The sequence below is a fragment of the Xiphias gladius genome, chromosome 20 (genome assembly GCF_016859285.1).
Source record: "Xiphias gladius isolate SHS-SW01 ecotype Sanya breed wild chromosome 20, ASM1685928v1, whole genome shotgun sequence".
Taxonomy (NCBI): Eukaryota; Metazoa; Chordata; class Actinopteri; order Istiophoriformes; family Xiphiidae; genus Xiphias; species Xiphias gladius.
In genome coordinates, this window is record NC_053419.1 from 7,046,418 (window position 1) to 7,062,787 (window position 16,370).

Below are 16,370 nucleotides of genomic sequence, written 5' to 3' on the forward strand. Positions count from 1 at the left end.
CCCATTGATGAGGTCAAGCCGAGTCACCAGTGCTAAACCTAAAATAATATTCCACTCAACATCTCAAATTTGAGCATTAAACTCTTTATTAGGGCTTCCTCACTCCTGAGATCACTTTAGATTCAGTCATTCACAAAGGATCCCAATGGCGACATGTTTCTATTTATTTATTTTTTTCCTTGCAGCATAATCCTCTTCTCCATCCATATGCTCAGTCTGTTCCAAAAAAATGACTGAAAGCACCCTGCTATTGTCCTAAGCTATAAACCTCCACCTGAAGATCCACATTTTGGTGAAAATACGAATGTTAGCAAGAAAAACCTAGAATACCGACGTGCAGTGGAGAAGTGGATTAGGCTGCAGGTGTGGTTTGAGAAGTTTCTGTGGACGTTTTGGTAGTTTTTTCCCCACTGTGAAAAGTTGTCACGATTGGAATCGATTGTAAACATATTCAAGCTGAGTCAGTGAGGAAGCAACACCTTTTCTAAAGTCATATTTCAAGCCTACTGGGGGAGAGTGCTTGATAACCAACACATAGAGTTTGTGTTGAGGGTGATCGCTTTAGGCTTCAAGTCCTAATGAGTCATATTCTGCTCTTAACACTATTAAAATCAGTTGAATGCTGTTTTAACCCATAACTAGAAACAGTAGCAGCCCTACAGCTCATAAAGATCTCTGAACTTTAATAAAAGCTCCGCTTTCGCTGCATTCTGATTACCAGCTGATTCTTTTGGTTCCAAGTGAAACTGAATCTAGAATAAAAAAAGACAACACTCTGCAGTATATGGTCTTTTAAAAACCACACATTTTTTGAAACACCCAGTTCAGAGCTTCACGGTAAATGAAAGCACACATATTGTGATAGTTACCTGGGTTGAAAAGGACTATAGCTCGAAGGCACCCCAGTTCTGTCTTATCCATCTGCATGTCCCTCATCTTAGACACCAGTTCTGTGAGCACTCTGCACAAAAAAAAAGACAAAAAAACCCACAAAGTCAGAGATTCGGCTCATTTAAAACCAGACATAAAATACAATTTCAATTGTGTTTAATCCTTCTTGGCTACTAGACTATTTTTGTGTTATATCAGACAACCAAACAAGTGCCAGAAAAGTTAAGATCACAGGAAACCATTTGAGTCTAATTGGTACATTTTTGTAAATGACACACCGTGCTTTATGTGAATTATCCAGATATAGACAGGGACATTAGAAATATGTTGGAACTACTATCCAGCTCACATCTATTTAAAAAACAAATAATACACACAAGTGTACTCTCAGCCTTCATAGGCACCGTCAGATCAGTGGAAAAGTTTACAACCCTGCAGAGTAATTATATTTAGTTCATGGTTTTCATAAAAGGAAAGCCACAGAGTAAACACAAGCTGTAATGTAACACCAGCACTCCCACTGTCTGTGTGTGACATCACTGGGGGGAGTGTCGATGCACAGAGTCGCTCGAACTCCTCACCCCTCTTTGACTCGGTCACACCCTCTCCCCGGCGCTCTTTATTTTCCCTCTCACTCCGTTTCTTTCTCCCCCTCACTCTCGGATAGTAAAGTTAATTGTGACTCTTAGCTCATTCTAATTCAATTTGCTGTGAGGAGGAACAACAGGGCTAGGAAAAAAAAAGAAAGAAAAAAAGAGAAGACTCAAGTGTTTAAATTAAACAGGCTCTTCATTTGTATGGTGAAGAGAGAGGGGAGTAGATAAAATAACATTATCAGTGCTCTGTATCTTAATGCTTGCCACACTTAATGCAGAGATGGAACATGTCCTGTGGCTGTGAATGCCGATGAGTGAGCACGAAAGCTGGTGATCAGAGGGGCAGAGACACAAGAAAAGAGAGAAGAAGAGACAGACTTTCAAAGACAGACTGCTGTTAGTATGGATTAGATGGCAGCACCTGTAACTGCCCTTTCTCAGTTTGAGGGGCATTTACACCACAACTGCAATTTTCATTTTCAAAGTAAATCATCTAAGTGATTAACTGATGACTAGAATTGCTGACAAAGAAGACTGATCAATGCAAATATTAGATACCCAATATGTGGTTTGCTTGTATCTTTTTATAAATTTCCAAATTTTGCGTCTCGGTCCAGCTCCAGGTGTAAAGCTGAAGACGGATGTGAGATTTCAGTCTGTCAGCCAGCGTGCTTCCCTGGTATGTCAGCAGAGTGGTTCCTGCACACACCTGACTTCACTGTGACTGACTTGTGCATTTTCTTGTGTTTGTTTTTTTTGACATTTTTTTGGGCAGTTCAGTATTTCTGTTTGACCCCGGTCGCATGCGGGTGTACTATATTTATTATACTGGAGGCAATCAATAGCTCCTGTGCTGCCTTGCCTTTCATGAAGCACACTTGTGACTCTGAGTCTTGGTGTAATATTTCAGTGAAAGAAACCCTAAATGTCATATGCTGTAAAAACATTGAACCACATTCTACTAAAAGGTTTTTGCAGTTGTAACTAATTAGTAGTTAATAAATGTTTTATTTATAGATCAGTAACGAAGCATTAATAATGTCTACTTTTGAGCTACCTACAACGAGACAGCAAATTATGCTGGAGGAGTATATACACCGGTCACCTTTGCAAGCAAAAAGTTGTCATTATTAATTGCTTATTGCTGGTTGATAAAAAAAAAAAAATTAATGAACATTAGCAAAGCCTTTAGTTATAATTTATTAGGTATTGATAAACGCTAAAAGTTTCTCAGGGGTGTTGAAGTTTGTAATAGTGGAGTAATTTATTAATGCTCTATGGATCCGTAATAAGGCCTTAATAAGGACACAGTTTTGCGTCCCTTGCTAGGCAGGTTACAGCTAACATAAAAGTCGCTTCGCCTTCTGTCTGAACACACCTTTAGAAAGTGGTACCTTAAATACTACTGAAAGTGGTAGCAACAGTTTGCACTTACATTAGTTCAAACGTGGTTACTTCTGAGACGAGGAACGTTTAGTAATATGGTAATAATGACCTGTCAAAGATGGCTCCCACTCCGGCGCTATGGGCGCTGTTGCGGTGGACATGCAGCCCCGTTGCCAACAGAATCCCGTCTTTGACCGCTATCGAGCGGTGCGAAAATGATGCAATGAGGAGCTCATTCCAACCTGAGGGAGAGATGGGGAGAGGGATCGAGGAAAAGCATGAGGAGAAAAACTCCAGGCAAATCCCAGCACAGAAGTTCACACAGCATTCAAGCGAAATGAAACTGACAACAAAGGGGGGATTTCAATGAATCAATTAAGCTGTGTGGTAAAAGCGTGCAGCTTTCTCAGGCACAGCCATCAGGTTATTACTAAGACATTCGAGTCATGCTTTCTGAGGGACAAGCGTGTAAAAGGGATGATCTGTGCCTGCCATCACAATAAAGACAACAGGCTTGATGCGCCAAAGCAGAGACTTGACACAGAGAGCGCTGAAGACACAAGCCGCTGCCTCCTGAGTGACAGGGCTCCTTTAACTGTTCTGCCTGGCAACACTTGCGTCTTCTCCCCAGACTTGAGTTGAGTATGAGAGGAGCTAGGATGCTTTTATCTGTGATACGGCCGAACTAAAGTGGTTATTTATAGAAAACCTGAGAGCTGAGACGAGACAAGCTCTCCAGAATAATGTCTCTCTCCGCTTTGCTGAAGTCTCTCCATCAGTGTATGTGGGGGGGGATAAGGAATGATGGGAGGATTTTTTTTTCCCGGGTAAGGGATGGGTGTGTAATAGCATTTTTTTTTTTCCCCTTGGGGTGAATTTAGAATACAGTGGTTTAATTTGGAACGACAGGCAGCCAACAAGGGCAATGTGTTGGGAGAACCTAAAAGACCTTCCCGCATGTGATGTCGGTGGATGTCACAGAAGTGACAGATGATTCACTCTGTTCTCCATTGCCGTTTCTGTGATCCTGAGCGGTGAAGTTGCTTTTCCACATAAAGCAGATACACACAATGAGCTGTTCTGACCTTGACGAGCCTGACACTTGTCTCAGTCACATGACCAGGAAAAGTTATTCACCGGATGAGTCTATTCAAGTTTTTAGATTTTTCTACCCAGATGCAGATAGTGAGCTAGTACTAGCATCTGGAATTCTATGTGTTTTCTCATTGAAGGTTTCCTTTATCAGCTAAGACATTTTTCTCTTTTTTCTGTCTATATTCTGACATAAATGGGTATCTACTGTTGGATCATAGAACTTAAACAAGTCCTCATAATCAAGATAACAATGGTTATTCAGCCAGTAGTCAGAGTTTGACTTTTTTCATATATAAATATTCATATATGTCATGGAGGGGTAATGCTGTTTTTTCAAAGTCATCATTGTCATAGTCTGCTTTTTAAAACTTTTTTTCCAGCTTTTTTATGTACTCGTTTAAGCCTTTGTTGACAGACCTGCCCGTAAAAGGATGACCTGGTCGTCCAGCGGCAGCTCCGAGAAATGGGGGATCCTCTTGGCCCACTCCACCAGAGTAAAGAGTTGTTTGTCAGCCGCCTGACAGATATTTGTCACTGGGTCGTTGGGCTGCAGTGAAACAGAGACACACAGACACAAATCTGGAAGTTAAAAAAATCCGGTAATGCATGAAATTAATAGGTGTAATATTTGTGTTTTAGTCTGTCTCTCCTGGCTGAGGTGTCAGGTTTTGCTACCTAACCTCATGCATTCACACACACATTCAAGCTAACATGAGTACTACGCTGTGAATAATTTCCTCTGAAGAGGAGAAAGTAGGAAGGCAAAACAAACAGTGATTCTGTCCCAGCTCGCGGAGGAAATACCTGCAGAGAGCTCCCGGTGAAAAAACAACTTTCACTAGGCAGACTCTTTCTTTAGGGACCTTTTAGCCATCCCACAAATCAGCTTGCTGGACAGCTAGTGGAGCACAAGAGGCCCCTCCTGATACTTCACCTCAGAACAAGGTTTTAGGAGCTCAAATAGGACTATTAACTGACCCAGCATATAATGATTATTCATATTTTACTCACAGTAATGCTTAAAAAAATAATTGTGTAACTGTTCTCTAGGTCATTTTAGTGAGACTACATTCAACTAGCAAGAACTAGTTTTCTATCAAAAACTCATATAAATTCATGGCTGTATCTTTTATTACGCTTACATTTTCAAAAGATTCACTGACATCACTGAAGGTCAACATTTATAAATATAAAAAAACAAATTAGATTCTGATAAATGATAAAAACAAGCTGATCTTGGTAGTGGACTGGGCCTGTTAATAGATGTCAGTGTACACTGTCCATTTAGTGCACAAAATAAGACCATTAAGTAGTTCCCCTGTGAAATAAAAAGTCCAGGTGAATTAAGGAAAGCTATAATCCTTTATTGATTTCACTTCATTAGCCCTACTTAAGCCTTGAGAGGAGATGAGCATAAAACCTGGAAGGCTCTGAGATATGTACATATCCAATATTTTGGTCATTATGATCTAAAACATGTTTTCTGAGAACTTGTTCTACTTCATCGGGGATTAAATTCTGGTTGTGGAATTGTTTTATTCTTGGTAGTGGACTACCAAGAATAAAAATTTATTTATTTATTTTGTCTTTTAGTTTTTCTGTCTTGCTAATTTGTAAAATGTAAGAAATAAACTGCAGTTCAAGTGGCCAGAATCTCCACGTTCCCAGAACAAATAAGCCAAAGAGATGAGCTCTGTCGCCGTAATATTAGCTACACTGCCGAACAGGAGGAGTTTTCCTGTTGATGATCATTTCTGTGCGCAATTTCAGCACCACTTCAAAGACAAGAACTGGCTGTCCTTAACTGTCCTGATACATTACATTGAGAAGCATTATTCTTTGACCCACAGGGAGTTTAAAAGCAGCGGTGGAATAGTAATGCAACGCACGTACGATATCGCTAACTCACTACAATTCAAATCCATTTGGCCAGGGGAAAAAAAACCCGAACAATACTGTCAATCTCTATTGAGTAATTTACTCTCATCCCAGGAGTGTATACGCTTGACATGTATGTGAGTAAACAAAGACTTCATACACATGGCTTTTGTGCATAATTTTAAATCAAGTAAACATCCGTAAATTCTAAGTATCCCTGTGTGAACTCAAACTCTGACAATAACAGTCAGCAACTTCTCCCCAGCTTCCTTTGCCAAATCCCACCGATCGATGCTAAAAGCTCGGAGGATCCTGACATCAACTGCAGCTCTCAAGAGAAGATTAGTTCAAGATGAAGGAGAAAACATCCCTCCACTCACACTCTCTTTTTAAAACACGCAGGCCAGAGACTATCCCATCCTCTCCTCCACATTCCTTCCCTGTGGTTTGAACCTCACACTGACTGTTGAGTATCACAGATATGCAGCTGAATTATGAAAAACTTAAACCAGACACAAAGCCTACACTGTTTTGAAAACTTAAAGTCGCCTTTTTTTTTCTTCAGGGGAAGAAAGGAAACAGGCATCTTATGAATATTTCAGCATCTGATCTCCGTGGGAGACGCGGACGGCACAGCTCGATGTGACAGTTTTCATGAGCCGTGCTTCCTCTAAAAAAACACATAAACAAATTCAGCTAATTCATTCCAAAGGGCAGCCCGAGCCAAAACAAAGAAAAACAAAAGGGGGCTTCAGTGTGCGCCACGGTCGAGCCACCCCTCCTCATAAGAATACAAGTCCCAGGGTTCTCGTTAAACATGACAAGCCTCATGAATGTTGAATGACTATCTTAGCCGTGTTTACACTGACCTGGTTTCTTTGCCTCTGTTTGTGGAGATGACAGGGGAGAGGAGCTTACATTTTCCTGCAACAATCCTCGGGCATCACATTACTGTACTTACTGTTCAAGTCACAGGGCACCATTTAGGATGTTATCAAGCCACAATGGAGGAGCCCACTGTGACCTGTAAGGGAATAACATTAACCTCCATGAATGAAAGCACAAAAGTCCACCCAAGAATATCTCACAGCTCAACTGTAAGAGCTACTTCCTCTTCTACTGTGAAAAGCACTGTGATGGACGGCTGCAAATGTGAAACAAATAAGCATGGGGAAGCTTGGACAAAAACTAAACCATTCACGGGACAAAAAGTAAAAGAAGACATTTTAAGTTACTGGGTTTTAGCCTCTTTGAACAGATTTTCTGGAAATGCCTGCCACAAATACTGTCTTCATTCCCAGCAAATCAAATGGTCTATAGCCGCACACACTTCACTGACGTGGTCGATCATCCCAACTTAGAGAAATGCCAGGCTTGCATACTGTCCTATGAAATTTTCATCACTTGAGGAGGGGAGACGAAAGATTTGCCTTTCAATTTTTCATTATTCTGCTTGAACCAGACTATACTAGCGTGACAACAGAGAGGAAATTTGGTACTCGTACCGATCAGCATGAAAATGCATTACTTAAGTGCCCCACTTTTTTAGACTGAAAAAAGTCTCCTCATGTTGGCATGGGGATGAATCATCAGCTAATTATTATCTAAGTAACAGCAACATTTCCTGTCTTAAGTTCAGCAAAAGATAAGAAACTAAACATGTATATAAATGAATGCAAAGACAGTTAAACAGCCTTTCAGAAAAAACACTAAAAATACATAAGAAATACTTAAAAAAATAAAAAAAAATAAATAAAAAAAAAAAATCAATGTAAAGAAACACCCTCAGGATTAGTGAATGATAGCATCTTTTCCCCTTCAGCTTCTCCTTTAGAGAAGACCTCTCCTTGTCTGATTGAAGGCACATTACTAACGCCTGTTTAACTCCTGTTCTAGGTCACCATGAGATAAACACACTTTATTCAGCTTGGCCAGACCCCGGTCATTAAACAGTGGCACTGGGCTATTCATGGTGTACACTCATGGCCTGGGCCCTATGATTAATTATAGCATGGGGCAGCGCCTCTCAATGAAGACCTCGCAGAGGGGGAGGCAGGGGGACATGGCTCGGAAAGAAGGGGAGTCCTTGTGGTCAGGACAGCCTGCATGCCAATACTCTGGCAACATCCTGGGCTCCACTTCAGTGTAAGTGTCAGTTCACCCAAAGTGTAAAATTACATGTGTGTGTGTTTGTGTGTGTGTGTGTGTGTGTGTGTGTGTGTGTGTGTGTGTGTGTGTGTGTGTATATATATATACATATATGTTCTTGCTCACTCCTAGTGGTATATAGCCTTGCTGATAGTTTTGGTTTTAGTCTTCCAGTTTTTAGATCCAGTATTTATTTTTCCCACCTTTCCTCCAACTTTGGAATGCCCACTGCATTCCTTGCCACTGTTAACTCTACTGATGGCAGACAAACTGACAAACTGCCTTCGTGATACATGATACAGCCACCTCTTTCCACCTGCCAGCGATGGACATCAGCACGAAGGAATAACTGACCAACAAGGGTCGCTAGCGCAGCAACAAGAGTAACATCCCTTCCTGGCTTCCAAACATGAACAACTGCTTGTGAGAACACATGGGCCAATACAGGGAATCAAACAGTGTGTCTGTCTAAGTGGACGGAAACTTTACACCTGCAACACCTGCGCACCTCTTGAATCCCTTGAGATCTCTGCTGACACAATAGAGATGAACAGAGGCCTACTTGTGGTGCTCAAAGCACTAAAAATGTAACTTTAAAGACTTACAACTCAATTTCTTTCAGCTCTGTTGTATTGGGTGGCAGCCAAAGTTTGAGAGGGGAATATCTTGGCACAGAAAAACAAAGTTATCTGAACTTTTATAAATTGGACTTTTAGCCGTTAAATAAGAAAATACTCTGAATTTGGTAAACAGACTTTTAAAACAAAAGTCTTTGCAGCAATAACGGGTATAAAGCATGGGACATAACTTGAATAACGTTCAAAGAGATATTGTGGAGCCTTGAGAAATGATCATGCGTCAAGATGTAATATCCAAAAGACTGGTGCGCGGGAAAACTGACATACCAAATTAAGGTAGGGTTGATATAGCTGAAATTAATTTTATAATATTAATAGGCCTAGTTTCTTATATTAATATACAGTGGCTTCAGAAAGTATTCAGACCCCCTCACTTTCTGAACACTTCAATGTGTTGGAGATTTGCTTTTAAATTGACAAATTTGTCAATTTTGCCCATCAATCTACACTCAGTAACCCATAGTGAAAAGTGAAAACGAGTTTTTAGAAATTTTTGCAAACTTATTACAAATCAAAAGTAGTCTTGGCCGTATGCTTCAGGTCATTGTCATGCTGAAAGGTGAACCATTGTCCCAGTCTGAGCTCGCATGTCCTCTGCAGCAGGTTTTCTTCAAGGACCTCTACATATTTGGCTGCATCCATCCTTCCCTCAATTCTGACCAGTCTCCTTGTCCTTGTGGCTGAGAGGCACCTCCATGGCATGATGCTGCCACCACCATGCTACACCGTAGGGATGGTATTAACCAGTTGTTCACCAGACCCAAGGTTGGGAATTCTGTTGAGGCCACTGTGCTCCTGGGAACACTCAAAGCTTTAGAAATGGTTTTATACCCTGGTCCTGATCTCCACCTAGACACAGTTTTTTTGGAGAGCCCACAGAGAGTTCCTTAGACTTCATGGCTTGGTTTTTGTCCTGCCATGCAATGTGAATTGTGGGACCTTATATACACAGTTGTATGCCTCCCTAAACTATGTCCAGTATCCAGTGTCCAAAGGTGGACTCCAATCAAGTTCCAGACACATCTAATGTAAAATTAAAGCAAACAGGATGCACCTGATTGAAAGTGAGACAGCAAAGGGTCTGAATACTTTTTTAAATTAAAGAGCTCATTTTTTCAATTTTTAATAATTTAATGAAAGAAAACACACCACTTTGTCATTATGGGTTATTCAATGTAGAATGATGAGCAAAAATGTTTTTGTTTTTAAAAAAATCAATTTTATGGCAATAAATTGTGCAAAAAAAGTAGAGGTCTGAATAGTTTCTGAAACAACTGTGTATAACACTTTGTCAAATATGTGCAAAATTTCATATAAAACTGCATTATCAAACTGATCCAATCCAAAATGTTTCATACTGTATGTGTAAGACAAACTAATGATGTTACAAATTAATTATGTTTCTACTGTAATTACAACTTGTTCAGTCAAGAAGATGGACAATTTTTTAGGTTGACAACATGATATGATTCCACTTACAGCTGTTTAATTATAAACTTTTCCATCCTTTACAGCACATCAGTGCTGTTTTCATCTCCTCTGTAGTCCTTCAGAAAACCTCCTCTTGGTGTCGGGCAGACAGTGGGCATCAAGGGACCCACCTTGGCTGAGCCTGAACACACTCAGTGCATTAGTGTGTCTGAGCCCCTGGCCGCTCCTCTGTGACTCCCAACTCCTTCTGCTTCTCCCTAATGTCAACGCTCATTTCCATCTGGCCCCCATAAATAGCTCCCATTTACTCACATAACAGCGTTCACATTTCTACCTTTTACTTCATAGGACATTTCCTCCCGTGAAGCAGACGAATCCCACAATGAGCCCTCCCCCTCTCTCTCCCTCCTTCAGTCTCACCCTCTGTCACTCCCCGCTTCCCCCCTGTCTCCCTCGGTAGGTTGATGCACAGGTCCTCTGTTTCTCATGTTCCAGCAGAATTCCTGAGAAAGCTGAGGCTTTTGTGGGATGCTTTCAGGAATAGTCTGCCTGTTGCATTATTCATCACTCTTAGTCTCCTCTGAGTAAAAGACAGCCTACAGTGCCCAGATGATACTGAGGGGATAGATGAGGAAACTCACAGCCTAGAGAAGAAACCAGTGCAAGTTGAACAGATAAAGAGGGGACAAAGAGTAGGCTACTTATATCTGATGTTCATTAGCATTTCTGCCAGCAGCCAGCAGGGTGTCAGCTTTACACTCCAAAACAAAATCAACCACAATTTAATAAACAGGTAACTGGAAAAATAAAATGCTTTGAAAATTTACACCGAAAAATGACAAAACTAAGTATGCTCTTTGCGCAGAAGAAATTTGACTTTATACTACAGCCCCGCGGATTTATCAGTCGGCTGATTTTATTGACCAATATTGGCCTATCACAGATACTGTCTGTCGTTATCGGTGTATATGTTGTTCAGTATGCGGCGATATGAAAACTTTTTTTTTTTTTTAACGGAACATAATGCAGAATAAGATGCTTGGGGTAATTAAGAAATGGTGTCACCACATAGTTTGTTCAGTACGGCATCACAGCTGAGCAGACGGTGTCAGTCAAGCGGTGTCTTCACAGTAAGTTGCTAACTAGTTTTTAAAATACATTGCTGGAAAGCTAATTAACAATGACCCCATTATTTTCCCTTGTCAATATAACTCTAACATAATCCTGACCCTGACAACCGTCATGTCACTCATGCTTATCACATCTGTTTGCTATGTTAGCAAGGTAGCTAGGCAGGTATAGTTTGTCAGTACAGTTAGTGATGTTGCAGATTGAAAGGTAAGCATCAGAGCATCTCTTCCCATTCATTCTGCAGCTCAGCAGATGTCTTTGCGGTGGTGGCCTGGGTCTATTGAGTGTTGACTTCATGTAGAGTAAAAGATGGGAGACATTGTTTATTTACTTTCCAGGATTGCATCTCACCAACTAGTTGGTGCATCTCAACAACATAGCATGAAGATGTGATAAGCATGAGTGACATGACCCTGACAACCGTCATGTCACTCATCATACTCGTTTGCTACATTAGTTAGCTAGCGAACCGTGTAGCTATTTTCATAGCTTGTCAGCTGAGGGGAAGCTAATGTGTGAGCATCTTAGACCATTCTCCCTATACGTTATAACGTTAATAGGATTGTAACTAACAGTGATGTTACACTAATTCAAACCGAACTGTTTTGTTCAGGACTCGTACTTTGGCACTATTAAAACAAGTAGTGGACAATGGTGGGACTGCTCCAGGAAGATCTTGAAAAACAGTAAATAAAGCACAAGCCATAAATCTGAAAAACACTTAGTTTTCTTTTTGGTAAGTTTTACTGGCATAAGCTTTGGATACAGCCATAGTTTGATTGACCACCATTGCAAAAGTTATACATCATATTAGTAGAAAATGCATTAAGTTAATTGTTAATTGTATCTGTCCTCAATGACATATTTCAGAAGCTTTCACACATAAGAAAACTGCTCAGATTCCCACACTTATTAGGAAATGAGAAAAAGAAAAAAAAATGTAGCGTATGTGCTATACTGAAAACTAAGTATTTCACTTCATGTCTGTTGTTTTCAGCTGCGACCCTCCATAGAAAAAGCTTCCTACCATGAAAGCAATTATTCACAATGAGGTGTTCTAATATATGAAAGTAACGCACATATGTCAGAATGAGACACCATTCTTTTCTCTATTCTTTGTATTCAATTAGGTGAATTTAATCTGTAGGAGTTAAGTGGCATTTTAACACAAAGTAGAGGTTCTGATACAATGGTAATTTGCCCCTTTAAAACACCTTTTTATACAGACTTAGACGCAATGGTGAAGGTGTTTGAGGTGTTAAATTTAACACACCTGCCAGAAAATGGAGAATAGTAACCATTTCGTCTAATGCAATACCCTAATAAATACAGGTGTAAACATGGCAGAAAACAGTCTCCCAACCATCCCTGGGGTAAATTTAAACAAATGACCCACTGTGTGACTGTGTGTGTATATGTGTGTGCCCATGTGCATGAACATATACACAAAGTGATGAGTTGTTGCAGAATGACACAGTGTGTAAGAATGTATAAAAATGCCAACTCACCGAATTAGATGGCACACCAAGGTTGGTCTCAATGTAGGTCTCGGTTTTGGGTTCCACCGCCTGCTCGGCTTCCAGGATCTTCTCCACGGGCATGTCCTCGTTGGCGCAGCTGGTGGACTCCACCTCATTCTCATTTTTGTCCTTGGCTCGCTGGCGCTCCTCCTGAACGGCTGCATGTAACAAAACTGGTTCCGGTCACTACTGCTGTTTTTTGTTTTGTTTTGTTTTTTACACTCTTATGTGTTCAAAACCATGTGTGTTAAAAGACAGAATCAGGATTGTAAGACTGTATGGTTTTAATTACTAAACAAGCTTTTAGTTCAGGGCTGAAAACCTTGTGCTTTTTTTTTTGTGGTTCTAGAAAAATTACTCCATGCTGCACAAGCCAAGTGGTTATGAAATGTTAAATCTGCCTTGATAAACATGTTTTATGTTGACAAATAATCAAATGATTAGTGGTAATATGAAAGTGACAAACTAACAGAATTATTCTCAGTATTATTATCAATACTCTGGATGGTTTTAGCCTCTCGCAGCACATTTACCATTTGCTTCAATATCACCACTTTCATCATCAGCCCCGTTTCCCAGGAGCAGCAAGCAGCTGTTTACAGCTAACAAGTTCTGATAAACCAACTGTGAGCTACCAGCCCAGCACCAAATGATGGACAAAGTTAACAACTAGCTAGTGAAGAAAGGGAAACATCTAGCAGCTGAAGAGCCAATTATTTTTTTGTCAGGTTTTGGTAGTGAGCAAACCAGAGCTTAATGGAGACTGAATATTAGGCTTATATTCACCAGGTGGACACATAAACACCTCCAAATGATAATTCATATTAATAATTAAATTGCAATAATGTTGTTTTGTGTCTGCTGATTTACAAGTAGATAACTGTTTGCTAGCATGTTAGTGATAACATCTTTGTAATGTGACACTATGTCAGGGCTGTGTGTGTGTGTGTGTGTATGTGCGTCCACTTGTTTTTACACACTTATGCCCCCTAGTGGCCAAACAATTATTAATGCAGCCTTAATTCTGCAACTTTCAATGCAAGTTCATTCAGACAGATTTAGTAAGAATCCTTAGCCACTTCAGTGGACTGCAATTTCCTGATTTAAGTAAGTCATTTTGTCTATCGCTTGTCAAAAGTCAAAAATGTGCCAATGTGGTGAGGTTATTCCAGCCATTTCCAAATCAAACTTTTTCCAATTTCTTTACTATGAAGTGTTCTTGTTTTTTTTTGTTTTTTTCTCTAACTAATTTCTAGAAACAATTTCTCAAACAAGAGGAACTGCACTGTGAACCACAACAGCAGATTATCTTTTTTACTCTGATGGAAATTTAATTATGTTGAATGAATGTCCGATGAAATGACTTGATAAACAAGATATCTTTTACTGTTTTGCAATACAGATGTAATACTGTATGGAACAGCTTTCAACACTGCATCTTCCCTTTGATTAAAAGCTTGAATTCTTGCTGATTTTGTGAGAACAAATTGCCCAAACTCTGGTACAAATAAATAGTAAATTGAACACATGGTTGCCCTTGTCTGTATCTACACACACTCGTACATACAATACGTGTGTTCATGCTTGAGTGTGCGTTTGCTTGCCCATGTCGAGTGTCTGCATGCTTGAGGGCCTGCTTCGCTCAGGTTCTCTTAGTAAGCCAGTGAATAGTGCATGACCCTGTATGTATTATGCTAGTAAACATATCCAAGAGAGTTCAATCATCAATAATTGCTTCAACAATGCGAATGGAATATATTTAGGACCTAAGACCTACATTATGCACAATGAGCAGTGTGGAAATGTTCAAGGACTTCTCTCTGCATCCTTATCAAAGAGATGTGTTTTTCATATTGTGCTCCATGATAAACAGATGGCTCCTTTTATACACAAATCATATACAGACAAATAAATAATGTATGGCCTATCAGTCCTTCATTATGCTATGCGTGGTCACCAGAAGAGCTTAAATAAAAACAACTGCGCACAAATGAATGAAGACTTTGTCTTGTAGATTTTTTCCATGTCTTGTATAAAAACTGACTGAGGCAAAACAGTGTTGGTTTTGTCACCTGATTGGCTTGGCGAGGAGACACAGGAAATGGTTTATGTGCTGCGCAGACACCGAGACTCACTGTGGCTGAGGCAAGAGAAACCGCACCCCTACCCTCAAGTAATGATGGAAAAGATGTCTGTGTGTGTGTTTTGTCTTTTCAAAAGGCTATAATTTACTTAATTCAAGACACCACAGAAAAAAGTGCTGCGGCTTTTTTTAAGTTTGTCATCCACACATGGATTAATAAAAAGTTTTCAACACAATGTGTTGTATGATAAAGGGCTTTTGGAAATTCGGTGTCAGCATGGAAGCTTACATACACACCTGGAGAACCCTCCTGCCTCAGACACACACACACACACATATCACACACACTGGATTTGCAGGATGATCTGTCTTCTTACGTTTCCCCTACTCTGGTTTCTTTTCCAGGTCCTGAATCAGAGAGGCCGTGCTCTTGTTGGGGGGGAGCAGGGGTTGTTAGACGAGGAGAGGGAAAGGGGCCCCACTTTAGAGGAACTGCTGTCTGGCGGTAGAGGTCAGCCCAAGGGTAGAATACTTGTGTTGGAGTCAGGCAGAGGTGAGGAGGACTGAAATCATGTTAGCTTTATTCCCCCCCCCCCGTCTTTTCCTCTCCTGACTGGGAGAGCATAAATTCATTTAATCCTGTTTTTCTGTGGATTCGCTTAGCCTTTTGGGCTACTGCTGCCTTGTTCTCTAACCACAGCCCTCGGGGTGCAGGGGGAGGCTTTGGCAGCACCGTGAGTGAAGCGAGAGGCAGTAAATGATAATATCCTTGAAGGGAGTAAAGAGCCCTACAATGATATAAATAAAAGCAAGAGGGAGGGAGGGGAGGCCAAGTAAAGGTCAAGACAAATTGGCCTCGGACAGAATAGCCTCCAAAATGTATTTGCACAAAAAACACGTATTCTTCTTGTTCACTCAGCTTTAAACAGTCAGGCTACAGCCAACACACACACACACACCTGCACCTACACACCTGATTAACACCTGCTACCATCTTCAGCTCCCCTGGCTATAGAGCACATACTATCTATGCACTCTATATCTGCATCCTGTACCCGTATTGAACATAATGGTGAGAGGCAGTGATTGATTTATTCAATGTGTGAAAGAGTGCTTAACAGCACTGCTGTGAGTGCTAACATTTTTAACACCCCCATGCAGTGTTAAAACTCACACCTCACTGACTGTTTTTTCTCCCACACACACAACTCAACTCTTTCTGGTCTAATCCGCTCTGTAATCTTTTGTTGAAGGTGCTTTACTGTATTGCCCCACAATGAATCACAGAAGATATTTGCCAACTCATTATTTAAAACTTAGGGCTGCTCTCAAAGACTGGAGAGCAATACCTGTCACATCAAACAACTACAACCTTATTCAACAGTGCCGGCACTCAAGAGCCCGCCTCATTCACCGTGAAACTGTTAGAGGATGCAAATAATCAAGCAATCCATTCAAAGGGAATGTCTGTGTGAAAATGACTCAGTCTTTACATGTACAGTACATTGTGCCCCGTTTCCATGCAGATAGCTGACTAAGGCCCTTATGAGAAAAACATTTTTTTTTTTCTTTT

The 16,370-nt window shown here is 40.5% G+C and overlaps 1 protein-coding gene across 2 annotated transcripts in view; it reads right to left on the reverse strand.

Annotated features, from left to right (window-relative positions):
* Window positions 1–16,370, reverse strand: part of rxraa (retinoid X receptor, alpha a) — a 111,659-nt gene that overhangs the window by 2,530 nt on the left and 92,759 nt on the right. The window contains exons 6-9 of one of the 2 annotated variants that reach the window (XM_040157329.1): window positions 12,703–12,887; window positions 4,386–4,515; window positions 2,983–3,115; window positions 870–961 (exon numbers count right to left, since the gene is read on the reverse strand). In XM_040157329.1, the coding sequence (XP_040013263.1) occupies window positions 870–961; window positions 2,983–3,115; window positions 4,386–4,515; window positions 12,703–12,887 (540 nt within the window). The remainder of the gene's footprint in view (window positions 1–869; window positions 962–2,982; window positions 3,116–4,385; window positions 4,516–12,702; window positions 12,888–16,370) is intronic. The other variant, XM_040157330.1, reaches the window with a different exon arrangement.